At 37.8% G+C, this 19,115-nt stretch overlaps 1 protein-coding gene across 4 annotated transcripts in view; it reads left to right on the forward strand.

Moving 5' to 3' along the window:
• LOC135619356 (protein FORGETTER 1-like) overlaps nucleotides 1–19,115 on the forward strand; it is a 90,787-nt gene that overhangs the window by 14,888 nt on the left and 56,784 nt on the right. For 2 of the 4 annotated variants that reach the window (XM_065121281.1, XM_065121283.1), the window contains exons 9-14: nucleotides 1,998–2,058; nucleotides 2,138–2,219; nucleotides 10,850–10,978; nucleotides 11,237–11,380; nucleotides 11,493–11,595; nucleotides 11,672–11,803. In XM_065121281.1, coding sequence (XP_064977353.1) covers nucleotides 1,998–2,058; nucleotides 2,138–2,219; nucleotides 10,850–10,978; nucleotides 11,237–11,380; nucleotides 11,493–11,595; nucleotides 11,672–11,803 — 651 coding nt within the window. The remainder of the gene's footprint in view (nucleotides 1–1,997; nucleotides 2,059–2,137; nucleotides 2,220–10,849; nucleotides 10,979–11,236; nucleotides 11,381–11,492; nucleotides 11,596–11,671; nucleotides 11,804–19,115) is intronic. The other 2 variants (XM_065121282.1, XM_065121284.1) reach the window with 1 other exon arrangement.

The following is a 19,115-nucleotide window of genomic DNA, read 5'->3' on the forward strand; positions in this document are numbered from 1 at the left end:
TTATTTCCTGGCTCGAACATATAGATGCAGGAAAGGATAATTCTACTTACCGAAAAAGGAAGCCTTAATGGTGACAATGTCCTAGGTAGGGTGAATCAGTGATTGCAATAGGCGCTCGGGCGAGGCGAGGCGAGGCCTGAGCGCCTCGCTTCATGTCCAAGCGCCTCGCTTCAACGAGGCGCCGCCTCGGCGTTCGCCCGAGCCCAGGCGCCGGGCGCTTCGGGCGAGCGCCCGGGTTAAACTAGGCGATCGAACCAATGTTTTACTTGTGGTTCGATCTTCGATGCTTTAGTTGGTTTAATCGAACCAACTAAATCATCGATAGGCTCCCTCTCACGATTTCCCCGACTTCCCCAACCCTAACACTCGTGATTTTGCCGTCGAGATTTCTTCTCCGCTTTCGCTGCTCTCTACTGCCGCTGCCACTGTCGCTAGTCGCCGCTGCCATAATCGCTGCTTGCCGACTTCTCACCGCTGCCACAATCATCGCTTGTCACTGCTGTCGTCGCTCGCCGCTCCCACTCCCGCTATCGCTCGCGGCTCCCGCTACAACTACCGCTCGCCGCTCCCACTCTAGCTACCGCTGTCGTTGCCTCAGCAGCCTTGGTCTTCTCACACTCTTCTCACTATACTGTTAACAATATATTAACAGTATACTGCTTACTGTATACTAATAATAATATTTTTATTTATTAGATTAATAATATATTATTTTGATTTTAATGCTATTAATTTTTATTTATTTAAAATTATTGTTAAGTTTCAGAATAAATGACAAGTGTATAGAGCAACTCAATAGATTTGATGTAAAATTTTATTTTTTTGATTTTTGAGACTTTTTATTAATATGATATTGTGATTTTGTACCCAATTTTCTTAATTTAATAGTATATTTTTATTTAAATAATTTATATTAATTATATTATATATTTTTATATTTTAGCATCTCGCTTCGCTCGGGCGAGCGCCTAGCGCCTTGGGCGTTTTTGGACCTTAATGCCTTATGGCGCCTAGCGCTTTTTAAATCATTGGGGTGAATGATAATTCTAGAAGATGGATGTCCCAAGTATTTAAACAACAACATAATAACAAAGCAACTTTTTTTTTGTTGAATAATCTCCAATACCATTTGCCAATAAGGCCGGATTAAAATATTTGAGCTTAAGCACACCTAATCGACCTTGCTACTTCTTTTATATGTATTGTCCAAAGAACCCTTATCTGGAATCCTATCTGACCATTAAATGCTGGTTGTGATGGTAAATATTCTTTATAAAATGGTTTAATTTCAAAACTATTAATAATATAGTAAACTGGCATTTCAGTTGATTGGATTGTACATTCTGAGCAAGACACTTACTATACCCAGGACTAACAATTAGACAATCCATCAAGGCATCAATAGACCAGCTATCATGGATGCATTTGTGCTCTTTCCACAAGAAAACATTCTATGCACTTCACAGTATTTATCAATGTTAGATTGTAAGTCATGTTTAACTGCTTTTATTTTTGTGACTGATGAGGTATGCTTTGTCCGTTTGGGTTAATGACTGGACTAATTGCATGACAAATTTTCATACTTTGGGATATCTAAAACTTGTCCATTCCATTTTCATCCATGTGTACTATAGATAATACTTTTTGTGTGGTATATGCCATCTGCAGTTTTAGTTTAATGTTGTGTGGACACCGGTGTGCTACTGGCATGAATGATGGAAAAGAAAAGTTCTCAAATTGTTTTTCTAGACTATAATAATACAGACAACTAGTTTCGTGTGGTTGATAAAATTGTTTATCCTTTAATTTCTTTTAGTTTTATGTGATAAAAACCTAGGCCTTTAAGTAGTGAATTTTATGTCATATTTAAGTTTTTACCCTTTGGTTTATTGTCCTTCCATTCTATAGTTGTAGTTTCTTGATTCTCTTGTAATAATGGCTTTTGTTTGAAAAGTGTCTTTAACATGTGTTTCATTTTTTTCTACCAAATTTTACAGGGGCTCTTGATAAGGGTGGCGTTGGAGCACTGGAACTGGTTGCCATGGACATGAAGGCTAGGTGAGAAAATTTGGGACCTTCATGTCTTGTTCATTGTGGTTGATGTTCTCCTAACATTATGACTATTTACCTATTTTAGGGGTATGTATGTTTGTCGTACGCTAAGTTATAAAGGCGCTGAGTTTGAAGTAATAGAAGCACCCTTGGAGGAGAGAATGATGGTATTGAGCTATTAGTCCTTAGTGACATTCATTGGTGTTTTGGTGGTTGTAATTTCAGTAGTTTTGCTCTATTCATTCTCTCAGAAGATAAACTATGTCGTGGCCTTCAAAATAATTTTTAACCATGCATATTTCTTTCTCATTTTCTACTGCACTGTGGTATGTATCAGACTTGACATAGTTATTTTTGTTTATTGGTTTAGCATATTTAATAAACCCTAGAGTACCATTACTATAGTTACTTGACATGTTTATCCATGAAACATCTCACGCTTTATACAAGTATATAATATCACAATAGATCTTAATAATCCAACATTTAACGTGGAACTATACCTTAATTATTTGATACATAGCTACATGCTGAAATTTAATGGGGTAACTATCTTGTTAACTTTGTTGAGCCTAGATCACTAGCTCAAAATGCTTAAGCCCAAGTTAACAGTAGTTCGTCCATCAAACCCTTCTAAGATATTCTAATTCTTAGCCCACTTTTGGGCTTAGCCTAGTTACATGTTTAAGCCTATGTGACCAAGGTGTTACATGAACAATATGAAAGGTCTTAGGTACTTTTGGACTTGATTGTTTAAGTATCATTGCAATTAATATACAATCAAATATAAAATGAGATGCATGTATCTAATACTAATTTCTAACCTAGAATTTGACCTCATTGGACCCTTGATCATTATGTGGAATGCAATTTCGTACCTAGTCCTATACCTATCTTAGACATATCGATGTGTATTGACTGCCAATTCAATACATTCGTACATATTGATATTTGAAAAATCAATTGAAAAATTAGTCAAAAATTAGAAAAATATTATTTTAATGTTCTTTCTATTTTACTTTCTTGGTTTTTACAATCAAATTAAACAAAAAATAAAGTAAAAATAAGTATCAACCAATAGAATATGAAACCAAATTGCTTAGTGGTTAGGGGTCGAAGGTAGAAATTCTTATTGTTATGGATCTATCGAAGAACCTCATCACATAATCCTTCATTGAATAAGGTTGCTTCCTTGGATTATAGTGCCCATTAATATAAAGAAAAGAGTGAAGAAATAGAACTAGGTGTCAAAACTCTAAGATATGAGCAAAATAAAATATATATAGCTTTTAGAAACTAAACAGCCTGTCACGGACTCAGTTGGAATTGCTTAAGTCGTAAGACACCCTTATGTTATTCGTCCGAAAAGGGTTAGCCTAGTTGCAATCTTGCTCAGGTTTTGAAGGACCTGTAAGAGAGCAAATTGATAAATTTTGAAAAAAAATGACGGACAAGTCCCGACGCCTTGCAAAGAGGATAGCTTTACAAGCAATTCAATAAACACTTGGTGTGCAAGAGAAAAAAGAGAGGGGGAAAATAAGGACTTTAGACGACAAACAAATAGTCGTAAGTCTACAAACGATTGCTCACCAGGTGTCTGGCGCGTTGTCAAGTTCTCGTAGGCTTTACGTGCGAATTTGTGAATCCAATTAATGCTCAACACTACCCCAAGCTCCCATCTAGCCCTGTACCACACGGGTGGTTCTAGGGTGCTGAGATGGTTGACATTTCGCATCACATTGCAGACTGTAGAAAATAGGCTATGACACGTGAAAACTAGGCCATTTTGGGGCAGCTTGCCCGTTCTGGTGAGCAGTCGCTCTGTTGCCCCACAAATTATTCTTGCTCACAGTTATCAAGCAAAAACACAAAAATATAGCAAAATACACTGCTAAACATATGTATAAGCAAACAAAAGCAACAAACGATCAGTAGATGAAGGTGTTGTGGGTGTGCGATGATCATTCGTGACATTCTTTCCCACTTAAATTGTCGACGCCCTCGTTGACGCTTGATGGTAGGCTTTGATGACTGCTTTTTCATATTATAGGACATCTTTATGCTTCTAACTGACTTTTGTCCAAGGAAGCTTTTGCCACTTCACTAAGTATCGTGCCAAGTTCCCCTACTGCCGGTAAGCTTGATATGAAGTCCAAGGAAATGCTCTCCCACGACCTTTTTAGTATGGGCAATGACTCCAAAAGTCCCACCAATTTCCGTTGCTCTACCGTATCTTGTTGGTAAATAAGGCACGCCCGAGCATATTTTTTCACATCAATCCCTATCTTCGGCCAATAAAAGGCCCTCTTCATGAGAACTAACGTTCGGTGAATATCTGGATGTCCTGCCCAAAGGAAATTATGACACTCAAGAGTTCGTGCCTCAAATTGTCTGTTCGGGGAACATAAACAATATTCCTTTTGATATAGACGAGTCTCTCTTAAACCCGAAAATATCGTGCCTTACCTTCTTTTATCATTTGTATTAGGGTTACTGCTTGGGGATCATTGTAGAGTATATCCTTGATCTTGGAAAGGAAGTTGAAGTGTAGCTAACTTGCTTGGCCTTCCCCTTTCAGTTGCACGACATTCACCGACTCCACTTTTTTACTTAATGCATCAGCTACGACATTTGCTCTTCTAGGGTTGTATTCCATTGTCATATCAAATTTAACTAGGAAATTTTACTACCGTGCTTGTTTAGGGAGAGCTTATTTTGAGTTTAAAAGTAACTCAATGCGATATTGTTTGTCCTTAGCACAAATTGCATTCCGAGTAGGTAATGCCGCGATACTCGTAGATAGTGGACCACTTGTGCATCGGATATTGTCACTCGGTCTTGTTGAGCTTGTGGCTCTCGTAGGCCACCGGGTAACCCTCTTGCATAAGTACTCTCCCAATAGCGAAGTTTGAAGTATTTGTATGGACTTCGAAAGGCTTTCTATAGTATGACAATTTGGGTATCGATCTTTTAACATAGTAACCTTTAGGTCTTGGAATGCTGCTTTATATTTGTTTGACCATTTCCAAGGCTGCTCCTTTAGCAACTCTATTAGTGGAGCTGCACGCTTTGAGTACCTAGCTATGAAGTACTAATAATAGTTGACAAAACCAAGGAAAGATCTCAGCTCCAGTATCTTCTTTTGGTGTTTGCCACTTTGCCACAGCTTGTACATTCGATTTGTCCATCTGAATGGATCCTCTGTTGATTCGATGCCCTAAGAATAAAATCTCTATCTAAGCAAGGTAGCACTTCTCCCTTTTCATGAACAAAGTATTCTCCCTAATAATCTTGAAAATTATATGAAAGTGTTTGACATGCTCCTCGAGCGTTTAGCTGTAGACAACGATATCATCCATGTAGATGATCATAAACGTGTCTATATACTTCTTGAACAGTTGGTTCATGAGAGTGCAAAATGTGGCCAGAGAGTTGGTTAAGTCGAAAGGCATCACCAAGAACTTGAATGCTCCATATGTGGTCACACAGGTAGTATTTGCTTCGTCGCTTTCAGTTATGCATACTTGCTAGTACCTCGACCGAAGGTCGAGTTTGGAGAAATATTTCGCCTTACCTAGTTGGTCGAACAAGTCCGCGATGAATGGGATGAGATACTTGTTCTTCACTGTTGCCTTGTTTAGGGCCCGATGGTCAAGACATAATCAGAGGCTACCATCTTGTTTCTTCCGGAAGAGAACTGGAGCTCTGAATGGTGCGTTAGAATTACAGATGAGACCATTGCTTAGTAGTTCATCTAGCAGCTTCTTGAGCTTTGCCATCTCTAGAGGGGCCATGTGGTATGGAGGTATCGTTGGAGGCTTCACTCTTGACCCTAGCTTGATGCTGTGACCTACACCTCTACATGGCAGCAAAGTTCTCAGCAACTCGGGTGGCATAACATCTGTGAACTCCTTTAAAATGTTCGCCAACATAGCAATATCATGAGTGGCTTCTATATCAAGTGGCTCCAGCTTTACCACGACCACAAAAGTTAATTCATTTTTTCACATCCTCTTATTTATTTGTAAAGCTGATATTTGTTGAGTCATAGGTTCCTCCTCGAGAAACTAGAACCATCCCGGGGTCATTGCCTCCCATCAGGCACAGGGAGTTTAGGAACGACATTGACACTAACTAGAACCACACATGCATGAACTTCATTATGAGGATTACTTGGAAGTCGTCTAGCGACATCGCCATCATGTTTGTGCGTTCGCTCCACATCCCGATTTTGATAAGACCCTCCTTTGCCGACTCGGAGATCTACTTAGCCTCCGAGTTCACAGCCTTCATCCGACTTGGGCTCTTCTTTAGGTTCAGCCTAAGTTGCCTTACTTCTCGGTCGGGAATGAAATTGTGGGTAGTGCCCGTGTCCACCATCGCATGAGTTGTTCGACCATTTAGCTTGATGTCAACGTACATCAGCTTATTGCTCCTTGTTTTCTATTGCTTTGTCTTCATGTTCTCTCTCACTTGATTCTACGTGTTCAACAAGTGCATTCCTCTCATCTGTGGTCCTTGCGACTCCTCGCTGTTGTTGCTAGATTTCGAACTTCAAATTATGGATGATGGCCTTGCCCTTGTTCGATTGATGTTATCAACGCATTGAGTGCTTGCTTTTGTGGGTACTCCCTCACTATGTGCGATCATTCGCATATGAAGTAGTTGCTAGGTTTTGGGACCTTTCCTTTTGAACTCGACTCTTTGTGGGAACTCATTTTCTTTTGCTCGATTGTAAACTTCCCATAGAAATACTTAGATGGGCGATTTCACAAAGATTGTTTTTGTAGCTGCGATGGCCCCTCGGTGACATTCTTTCGATGTAGTTCCTATTGTGCCCATGGCTTCAGGCTATCGAAGAAGCCGAATAGCTTGTCCTTCTCGGACATATCTTGTATGTCCAGTATCAATGTTGAAAACTGCTTCACGTAGTCTTAAATGGAAGTACTTTGGCGGAGTTATCTCAGCTTCCTTCTTGCGACGAACTCAATGTTCTCGGGTAGGAACTGAATTCTTGACTCCCACTTCAAGTCCTCCTATGTGTCCACTCGACACCAATCTTGTTAGATCTCTTCCCAATGTGTTCGCCACTAAATTTTTGCGTCCCCATTCGGATACATAGTTGTTATTGAAACTTTGGTTTATTCCGAATCAAGCCTTGTAGCTCGGGAGTATCGTTCAATGTCGAATAGAAAATTCTCGAGCTCCTTCGCATCCTTGACAGCACTGTAGCAATGTGGCTCAGGTTCCCTAAAGTTTTGTGACGGAGTAACTATTAGGACTCTAGCTAGGAGAGTCCTAATTGAGAGGGACATTCATGTAAAACCTACCTAAGCCGACTCCTATTAAAGAGGTGAAGAGGCCGGCTATGGTTAGGAGGTTGTTTCTTAGAGAAGAATTAGAAGTTGTAAAGGAATAGGAGTCTTGAGTAGGAGTTCTATTAGGCGTTGGTTAGAAGTAAGAGTCTTGAGTAGGAGTCCTATTACGAGTTAGGGTTTAGAAGCCCTATAAATAGTCATATATTCCTCCTCTTTTCATAAGCAATAGATGAATCTTTTCTGCAGCCTTTGAGCAACAACTTGGAGGGAGGAACCCCTATAGAGTTCCAAGGATTCTGCAAGGGCCGATCCCCTAAAGAGATCAACCCCAAGTTTAGAATCTGTAAGGGTTCTAACAGTAACACGGGTGTTGCTCACTCCTACATTAGGAGCCCTCGTGAGCAACGTAATCTTGAACGTTTTACGAAGATTTCGTGTAGGTGCTGCACGAAGGCTTTGGTGTCTTTTGTTAATCGATTTACTTGGGACTCGACCTTGTCGATTCGCGATTCGTCTCCTTTTACGAGTTTTCTACGCCAATAAGCCTTCATGGCCTTTGTAGAGTTCCTCTAGACTCGCTTTGAAAACATCAAGGCGGGTTTCCACAGTTGTAAGCCTCTTCTTATGGCTTTTCATTCGGTTGGTGCTTCAGATTGAGCTTCCTCCGCGTTGAGAATAGTCAAGTTCTCACTTGTCATTTTCGTTGTCGTGCTCCACTTGAGCGACTCCGATAGCTTAAGAGCGAGTTTGCACTTGTAGCCCATCTACGGTTGCTTGGGGCAATGGTCTGGCTTGTCCTATCTTGCTCGATTGACCATGGTTCTTAGCTATGGCAAGATTGCGAACTTTCGCTGTTTGCTTGAAGTGCTTGCCCGTTCTGATACCATAATGTCACTGACTTAGCTAGAATTGCCTAAGATTGCGAACAATAGTTGCCTCATCATCATTAAATAACTTGTGTGGTAAAAGCCTCCTATGAAAAGTATAACCATGGGATGTACGACTGTGAAGATTTGACCATCATCATTGAGCTGCTGCTCTATGGCATAAGATGAATCCAATTCTGAAAAATTTGACCAACTATCATCATACATCTCTTTTCCTTGAGATCCTTCATAATTTTAAGGCTGCAAATATGATGATCCCCTTTTGGTGTTAACATCACAGAGGTTCTATCACATTCGCCCAAAAAGTACATCCCAATGGATCTACCTTTGATTTGCGAAGATCAAGCTTAGATTTGAATGGATCTAGGCTTCATCTGCGATCTGTCTTGAGATTGAATACCTCTTTTATCTAGATCAACCTCCCCTATTCATCGATTTTGGAGCTTAAGCATGTTTAAGTCAAAATTCTAGAGAAAGAGTGAAAAAAAGAGGGAGTTTGTGAGAGTGAGAGGAGGAAGGGAGGCAGCAAATGGTGCTTAAATAAACCTCAAAGAGCTACTGACTGTCAAATTGAATTTGACTTGACCATTGGTTAGTGGTACCGGTTCAAAATCCAACCATTACTGACCTATAGTTGTTGGTAAGGGTCAAAATTCAAGCATTTTGGCTAGTACAAGGGGTCTTCGGGGCAGTACCCCTTATATTGGGTCTGAACTGTCTAGTTCAGACTTGTTCCATGAACTGGCAACCGATTGAACTGATAAATGCCACAGTAATATTGGAGTTTGCCAATGATATTGCAATCCTTAGATTGGTATTTTCTTTTCTTGATAAAATCCAATTTTATTTCAGTTTTAATTGTAACACCCCGATTAGTTCCACATCGGAAGTGGGCAATATTAAGATTGACTTATAAGGGTCCGATGAATATACTACTATTAACTTCAACTTAAGCATTTTGGCCAGTGGTTTAGGGCAACAAAGTTGATGGGCTAGTCAGCCCATCAGACTCGAGTCGTGACATTTGGTATCAGAGTTGATCTAGTATTTGGGCATGGTGAGGGGGCTCGAGTAGGAAAGGTCTACCCATGGATGGAGTTAGAGGACTCGTCATGGCGTGGAGCTATGCTGGACCTCGACGAGGACATCAAGTCCTTAATTGGGGGAGATTATAACACCCTGATTAGTTCAATATCAGAAGTGGGCAAGACTAATATTGACTTATAAAGGTCTGATGAGTGTACTACTTTCAACTTCAGCTTAAGCATTTTGGCCAGTGGTTTGGGTCAAATGAAGTTGATAGGCCAATTAGCCCATCAGACCCGGGTCGTGACATTAACACTATAGGATCTTTTAGTAATCAGAACTTGCACTGGGACAACATGATACCTTTTGTAGATCTGAAACTATTAGAGATCACTTTTAAGGTTCATACTTATTCTTGTGAAACCTAAGGAGGTCTGTCATATCTAACATGTAATTCTACTGATTCCTGTCCTATTTCTATTTCTGAAACTGATATTGCTAGTGGTTTGATAGTTTGGTAAAACTATGGCAACATGCTTACCTCAGGAAAAGTAAGTGATTTACAGGCCTTATCCATATCTTTGAGTGACTAGAATACATTTCAAAAGCATAATGAAGAAATGACATATATGTACTTTTGTAGTATATAGAATTTTAATTTCTTCACTAACATCATTATGCTTTAAGCAATGTTGCATTTGCAGCTGACCATATTGAAAAATTTGCTAGTACAACTGCTTTGGATGGCCTTCATTTTTGTTAATGCTTTTATGTTTAGTTATGAACAGCATGGGGCCCACTATCTAGTGTATAATAGCTTTTTCAGCTTTTCATTTACCCTGAGTTCTCTGCTATTTTGTAGTTGAGATTGTTTGCTAGTTTGTGTTCTCATAATATTTATTTGGTTTAAGGCAGTTTTTGATGTTTTTTGTAGTGTGCTTCTAAAAAGGTTTGTGCGTTAATGTTGACTGGTTTATGATTGGCTGCTTTGTTGATTCAGTTATGCATAGTGACCTTAGACCCTTTATCAGAAATAGTGTCTTATCTTAAACTATCACCTGGACTTTTTTTTTTTCTCTGAAAAGTGCCAATTCTTGTTCACAAGGTTCTGTAGGATGAGCTAATTATTGGAAAATTGAATGAATCTTGTAAATGTTCTTGGATTGTCAAATTTAGAGGATGTTAACAAGGTGACTTTGAACTAGCTATATCTTGAACTTGATAGCTGCATTTCTCTGGTACATGTAATATTTGGCTGTTATATTGGTTTAGTGAGCAACCAAATTCCATAATTATTTAGTATTTGTTAACTGCAATTTTGTGTTTTTGTATCTGTCAACCTTCCTTGAGTATACTCTAGTGTCAATTTGTCCTGCTGCCTGGTTAATTCACTTAGAATTTTCATAATTCCAACAAATTCTTTTTTCCATTTCATTTTAGGTGGAGTCAGAAAAAAGATCATATTGTCACATGTGATTTATGTATTTGATCTCCTTATGATGTGATGCCTCAGTGAAATATCTTTTTAGTTGATTTTAAGTTTAACAATTATATTGCATTAATTAGGATATGTTTAAGAAGGCTGCTGAGTTCTGGGCTGAGCTACGTGTTGAATTATTATCAGCAAGTGCTTTTCTTTCTGAGGATAAGTCAAACTCTAGTCAGGTTTGGCGGCTGTATTGGGCCAGCCATCAGGTAATATAGTTCTATTTTGTTGTGGTCTTATGCACTTGTAGAAAATTCATCAAGTTCTCGATCGATTTGTTGTGTGCTAGCACATTTATGCAAGGCTATGTAGTTAAAATATGAGGCAATCATGCTCATATGAATGTACATTTTTTAAAGATTACATTATCTTGATCTTAATATTTTTCAACCTAATGGAAGGTGTGTGCTTTTGAGCAAGACCTTGTTCATGATTACAATGACTAATTTGATAATTCTGTTTTTCAGCGTTTTTTCAGACATATGTGTATGTCAGCCAAGGTTCCAGCTGCTGTGAGGCTAGCCAAGCAGGCATTGGCTGAGGGTAAGTGTGTTGTGATTGGCCTTCAAAGTACAGGAGAAGCTCGAACCGAGGAGGCTGTGACGAAATATGTAGGTGCTCTTCTCCCCCCTTGTTTATCTGACAATTACTGCACTCAGACTGCAGTTTAGATTAGAATTTTATGTTTCCTTAAAGGCTGTTGCATTGTGATGATTTTTAAAGCAGGGCCTTGAGCTGGATGACTTTGTCTCCGGCCCTCGTGAACTTCTGCTTAAATTGGTGGAAGAAAACTATCCTTTGCCGCCAAAGCCTGACTCATTTCCAGGTATGACTATGCCTGTTGCTTGATCCTTAATCTTAAAACTTTTCAACTTTTGTAATTGGTTGTTCTTACATTATAGGTGAAGAAAGTGTCAAGGAACTTCAACGTAAGCGGCATTCTGCCACTCCTGGTGTTTCATTTAGAGGAAGAGTACGAAAAGTTGCAAAATGGAATGTTGCTGGGGATAGTGATAGTTTTGAGGAATCACTATGTGAGTAGCCTAAGAAATTTCTGATTCTCAGATAAGATACTGATACGTGATTGCTGCTGATGAATTCTGTGGTTTTAGATTTCATATCACTGTCTAATAGTGGTTTACCCTAAACAAAGCCAAGCCCTGTAGAAAATATCCAATCTGAAATTTTAAAATGAATAACTTAAGCAATATTGGGTGAGTCATATTAGCTACAGTTGGCATTTTAAAAAAATTTCTGTTTCGGTATGCTGACGGGGGTGTCGAACATGTCTTTGTGTTTTCAAGTCGTCTTTTGTTGCACGAATGAAGATGGCTATCTGACATTATTCTATTTGTTTGCTATCAGGCTGGTCTGAGTTTAGTTCCTTTATTTGTTTCATTATCATTAACAGAAGACTAGAGCTTAGACCTGTAGTAACTTTGAGTTTGTGATCCTTGGAGACTCGAAGAACAACATGAACCTCAAGCACAATTAATCTTCTGGTCATACTTGATTGGGCGTACATGGGGCTATTATTCTTCCTAATTCTTGATGCCTGTATAGTTCCTGTCTTAGTTGTTCTTTCTGCCATCCTCTTCACATCATTTTCTCATGCCATAATTTTTGCTAGACTGTATAGGTTTGTTATCATGAGAGATCTTATTATCTTCATCTGAGCCTTCTCTTTCGACGTGGTTCCAGTTAGAGTCGAAACTCATGGACCCTCGGTCTCTGTAGCATTCACCTGCTTGTTTGCAGAAGCTGTCAGACAACCTTCCATCTTATGCCCGACAATACTACAAGCTAATCAGATCTTACTTGTTATGGACATGAATTGGAACCTCCTAAACGAACTCTGATCAGCCTATTGTAATTTGAGCTGTTCTGACAAATTAGGTATTTAGAGAGAGAGGTTGGAAATTGGCTAGAAGCAACCAGAAATCTGCCTGGATCTATTGGTAATTGGTCAGGATAAGCTAGGAATCATGCCAAGTGCCAACTACCATTGCTGTCTTTTGTCAGTTGTTATCACCATTCATAGTCACCATCATTGTTGCCTCTCCCTCCACCAGAACCATTTGCCTACTACTGGTCTGCCAGTCCCTTTGCATCGTGGTCACAGAATCGGCTCTGTTTTGGGTCTTCAGTTGTGGCTTTTATTTGAGACATCCGGCGAACCACCACACTTCATCTTACTTAGTAATTTGTTAATTTGATATTTAATAGTGGCTTGTTTAATTGTGACAACTGAGAAGTATGTAGGAGCTTTTTATATTGTCTACTTGTTTGTTGTTTCTTTTTCTTTTTAAATTATATGTTTTTTCCTTTTATTGTGAGTTTTACTGACATCACTTTTAATACAGAGATGCCTGCATAATGAATTTAAAATTAAAAGTCCAATAAAAGGAGAGCATCTTTTCTTTTCTCTCCTTTTCTTTTTGCTTCTCTCCAGTCCTCCAGTTACATTGGGAAAGAAAAAATGTCCACTCCTAGGAGAGCTAAAAAGAAAAATTCACAGTATAAAATGGTTTAACTGTAAGTGCTTTTGTTCAATCAGATGGTTATAATTATAGGGTACTAACAAACTCTCTGTGCTTGAAGTGAATGATTGGATTGCTAAAAACTTCAGTGGTCATGTGCTGGAGATTTAAAGGGTGAGGGGCATGTTTTGCATGGAGAAAGGAGATTAGATATTTGATGAATGACTCTAAAACATTGCAGTAAAACTCATGAAAAAAATTGTGGGACAAACTTGGATGGATGGCCTTGCTAATGGACTTTGACCTATAGGATGTGCCTGCAAATAGATTATCAATGCCACCACTTTTTTAAAGCTAGAATGTGTCTAACTTCTTCCTGACTTTAATTCACAAGCCTGAGAAATATGACCTTATGATGTTAGGTTGTATGTGAACTTTTGTAATTCATGTGTCACGCAAAGATGTCTCTTACTCTCTTGTATTATTTGATGAATTGTTTTTATGAATTGTTTTTTTAGTAGTGATTTTTATTTTTATTTTTGGGCTATTCTGACTCTGGACATGAAGTTTTTCTTTCTCTGATCTCGATCTAAAACCCACTTTAAAGTTTGCGACCTATGCTTTTCTAGAAACCAGAGTGGCTAGTTGGTGGTATCTTTCTTATCAGTTGTAGTTTAAGATCATGCAATCATTGAAGCAACTTCTAAATTCCTGCGATGGAATTGCAAACTTTGACATAGGTATCAATGCTGATCTCAATGCTCATCTCATTGACACAAAGAGCCAATGGAAAAACACCTCAAGAACCTGAATGTCAATAAATAGAAGTTATGTGGAAGTATGGTTGTTGATATACATATGCAACAATAACAATAAATAGTCTGATCAAATTTGATATATAATGGTTTTTGGTAACTCTATATAAATGGGTATTTTGTTGTATCTCCAAGAATAAGGATGTGGACTCTTTGATAACTAAGAATTCATGGAAGAGAACCGGGCTATACTAGTGACAATGATCATTGAAAAATTCAATTTTTGGTTATGGATCACTCACATTTTGAAGTTGAAAAATGTTCATGTGCACTTGAAGGATCTAAGGTTTTGTAACACTCATATGCCAGTTGACTGATGAAACTTGATGTGCTTGTATTCGAGTCAGTTGGTTGCTAGTGTTGCGTGGCATGCTGGTGACACAGACGAGAGGAACAATAAAAAAATTGGAAAAGGGGAAATTCAAAGGCTTCTTCTGGCTAAGTTTTGAGAAGTTAGAACCCAGGATTAACTTAAGATGCATATATTTATCAGAGTTTCATGAGATAAAAACCCAATCACCATCGTAATGTCATCTTTGTGTCTGCTTGAGCACGAAGTATGTCCATGTCCATGTGCATCTACATTATTTTCCAAATAATAATTTGTTATGCAAAGAACTTGCTCTGGCACGCTGATGTCATGGTAAGCTGTTGGCTGATCATCCATTTCTTCAGTTAGGGTTTGGTGCTGGAGAGTAGAGAAAAAGTGGAGGATAGGAAAAAAGGTAAATTATGATAATATGACTCCTCCTTTCTATTTCTTTCTAAACAAATTTTAACAAATTAAAAAACGAGAGTAATAATCAAATATCAAGTACTATATATACAGACACTGAGTGCGTTTACTGTTGTTTACTGAAATAATACATACTGCCCTATGTCGAGTGTAGACAACAGATTCTGTTACATTAATGGATGGTACAGTTAGACACATATTTCTCGGTCAGACTGCATTCTTGATGCTGAAGGTTAATACATCTCTTGTTTTTCTTTTATTAATTCAAATTGTCATCTTGCTTTTGTTGTTCGCACAATTTGTTAGAAACTTTATGATACCATGTTGTTGATCAATAAGGAGACAAGTTAGAAAATATATATATTGGAAATTTTGAAGTGATTCTGTCGTTATGTCACGCACTTAGTTGGTTTTGCTTAAGTCGTGCGACACTCTTGCGTGTCCATCCGCAAAGATCAACCTCCCCGAAATCTCCTATGGTCCCTTAGGACCTACAAAAGAGAAAATTGGATAGAGAAAGCACCTCACTCGGGATCCACAAGCAATCATTTCAGCAAACACTTCATAGCCAATGCAAATTACAAACAGACTTCACAAGCTTTGAACGGTCGCACAACAAATGGTCCAAAATGATCCACTCAGACCGAAATCCCCACAAGTGCCCACATGATATAACATTTGTTTGCAAGTCTAGGATGACTACCAAAAAAAAAAAAAAGGGATTGCTAAGTCTACCATTAGTCCTTTACATGTTGTGCAAAGCATGAACAAAACCGAAAGACACAGACATACATGAGCATTATATCAAACACCCTGTTTACAGTTTTGTCCGTGACAGTTAGCACAGAAGTATGTTGCCATTCTAAAGCAATTTCTTAATTGTCTAGAACAGGCAAACCTTTTAGCAGGCTAACTCCCTTTGAAAAGTTTTTCAAGTCTTTGTTTTCAAAATATCCCCACAATAGCTTGACTGTAGGAGGAAAAAAAAATCATAAAAGCATTTTCTAGAGGAAGAGATGCTGCTGTAAATAGCATTTCTTGAGCCGAAACTGTCATCTGCTTTAGTGTAATGTCAACTTAGTACCACTATATTGGGCAGCTGTTCTGTAGAAAGGATTACATATGTGATGGTAGTTTCATGAAGTCAGAAATGCTATCTTTATTGGTGTTTCAGGATACATCATTTCAAAACTTTTTGACGACGGAGGCACGTCTTAGACATCTCTGTATTAGGGAAGCTATCTTGGAAGAAGCACTGAATACCATACTATTCTCTTAGTCACTTCTAATAAACTCTTGGTAACAACAAAAATGGTTGTTATGGATTTTGATCATCAGTTCTTTGTTTCAAATAGTAATAAAACTTAAATACTTTGATACATCTTCAACATTGAACTGGAATAAAAGACATCAAGAGAAGAACACTGGTCAAATTTTTATGTAGGCAACCTACATTTAGAAATGTTATCTTATACTATTGAATGAAGGGATTGGAGTATAATAAGAGGATACGCATATTAGTTTGGATCATGACTTAAGCAGTTTGATGACAAAGCAGGCGAAGTTTGGATTAGTGGAATGGACTTTTCTGTTTCAGTGGGAACTTGTCTAACATTCATGCTCTCTCATCCCATATTATCTATAATCTAGGGAAAAAAATTTACCTGGAGACTTGTAGGTGTTTTTTTTCAGGCCTTATTAGTCAAGTTCAGTTCAGATTACAAGCATTTATATTATTTGGTGATCAAATTGTTTTTCTTAAGGTTTTGTGTTTACATTGCCTACTATGTTGGAGTAGGTTCTCTTAGTTAAGGTGGTGGCTCATCTTGGGTTTTTTCACCCTAAGTTAGTATATTTCGCCATACTTGTGTCGTCAGGGTCAGCATCTAATTATTATTAGCTGGACATAGCAGAAATAAGCTAGAATTGATACTGATTTGTTGCCTCTGAAGGAGAGATTATTAGAAGCATCTCTTCCTTTAGTCTATGAATCACAACCCGACCTAATGAGATGGTTGGCCTGTTCACTTCATTGAGCTTAAACCACTAACCCAAAATGCTTAGGCCCAAACTAACAGTAGTTCACCCATTAGAGTCCTATAGGTAAATCCAATTCTTTGCCTACTCCTAATGTGGGATTAAACTAAGGTGTTGCAATCTCCTTAAGAGCTTGACGCCTTCGCACATTATACCCAAGAATTAGACTCTATCATGGTGCATACAAGACATAACTCAATGATGCTATGTAGTGATGTGCCTCCTAGCCCCGACTACGGATAGTTCTTTCCTACTCGAGCCTCTCATCATGAAATAACTAATGAGATAACTAATCCATTAATTTCGTTGATCCTGAATCATCGACCCAAAATAAGTTAAAATCATGAGATCTTATAAGTCTATCAAAATCCTATTCTTTCATGGTGATTTTTTCAAATAATATCTTTTAAAATAATATATATTTTTTCAAATAACGTCTTCTAAAATAAGATCTTTTAAACTGCCTCTACCTTTGATGATCTCTCTCGTTGTGGACTAAATCGGGGTCTTATAGCAGGTCATAATGGAAGAGAAGGGAAAAGGAAACAACTAAAGATGAGAGAAAAAATAATATTAGCCTTAGATTTGTTTTTAAACATTTTGTAGGATTGTGTTGGTTTGTTATCAACTAGGAATGATGTAATTATGATTGTCAGGTCAGATCACATCAACACGAATGGAATAAACTGAAATAATTATAAAATGTGATTTTAGATCGGATCAGTATCAACTAGGGATGATACTGACAAAGATCAAACTTCTTGTATCCGAATTGTTGATGCCACAACTATATTTGAAGTTGTCATTTTACAATATGCAATAAAATGTAGAAGCTAAAATATTGAAGGATATAGGTATAAAATTATGTTGGATTATTTTAGACCATGTTGAATTTGGAACCTTGGAGACCTTATTCATCTATCCTAGGCTTGAGCATTAGTATTGTAAGACATTAGGAATCATATTAACAGCAAATGATTTGAACCTGAGATTGGGTAACTTAGGCTTTGAAGCAAGGTAGGCAATACCGAATGATACCGCTCGGTACGGGCGGTATGTACCGGTCCGACGGCATATCGGTATGCGGACCGCTTGCTATCGGACGGAACGAAAAAAATAATAAAATAATATATATTTATATTTATATTTATATATAAATATTTTAGAAAAAGGCGACGTCGCCGAGGCGATGCGACGTCGCCTTTTAAATAAAAAAAATATATAAATATATATATAATCTTATATATATATATATTAATTTATATATATATAAATGAGGCGATGTCTCCCCGCCTGGGAGAAGAGAGAGGTGACATTGCTTCGACGACGTCGTCAAGTTATATATATATATATATATATATATACCGAACGGTATACTGCTCGATATACAGTTTCGTACCGTACCGAGTGAACGTCGAAACTCCGGTACGGTACGAAATTGCAGACCTTGCTTTGAAGGATCTCCAGAAGTAGTTGTTGATAATTTTAATGTATATAATTGGCTTTGTAATGTTAATGTATTTTAAATAATGTTTATAAAATAATTTTGGATGCTTCTTGCTTATCTTTCTATTAATTATCATAAATTTGAGCCCTTTAGGCCATTTTCATGTACTATGATTTGAGTGGTAGCCATGTCAAACACCAGGATCAATCTTGAAGTTTTTTCTTTGGAGAGAAACAATGAGATGAGTGTAAGGTGTGTTCTTGAAAGGAATGAGCAGAGGATGAGAAGCCATATCTTTATTATTATTATTATTATTATTATTATGTTACATGTGATTTGACTTTCTAAAGCCAACTACTCTCAAGACCGAGTTTGATGTGGGTTGCTACAAGCAATTTAGAAAGAAGAATTAGACTGAAATGGGCTAACTGTATAACACAGTTTTTAAGCTTTCTTTGACTTTATAGATACATGGTATGTATTACTTTATACATGTTAACGCAGTATAACACAGTCAGTTTAAAAACTTTCTTTGACTGTATGACACAGTTTGTATAGCACAATTTATATGCTTTCTACGTATTGATACATGTAATGTATTACATCATCATTGCATTTTTGTATTTTTCTTGGTAGATTGATATTTTAAATGTAAATACAGGGTTTGCACCTTAATGTCTTGATGCAATATAGATCATGTGGAGGGTGATATAGGGTTCCCTAAAATGATCTAGAACACTTCATGATAAGGCTTTAAGGTTAAACAATAAATAAGGTTGAGGGAGAAGGAGAAGAACTGGGTTGAGGAGATGTAATTTTTATTAATTTCAA

Source organism: Musa acuminata, chromosome BXJ2-8, assembly GCF_036884655.1.
Source record: "Musa acuminata AAA Group cultivar baxijiao chromosome BXJ2-8, Cavendish_Baxijiao_AAA, whole genome shotgun sequence".
NCBI classification, from domain to species: Eukaryota; Viridiplantae; Streptophyta; class Magnoliopsida; order Zingiberales; family Musaceae; genus Musa; species Musa acuminata.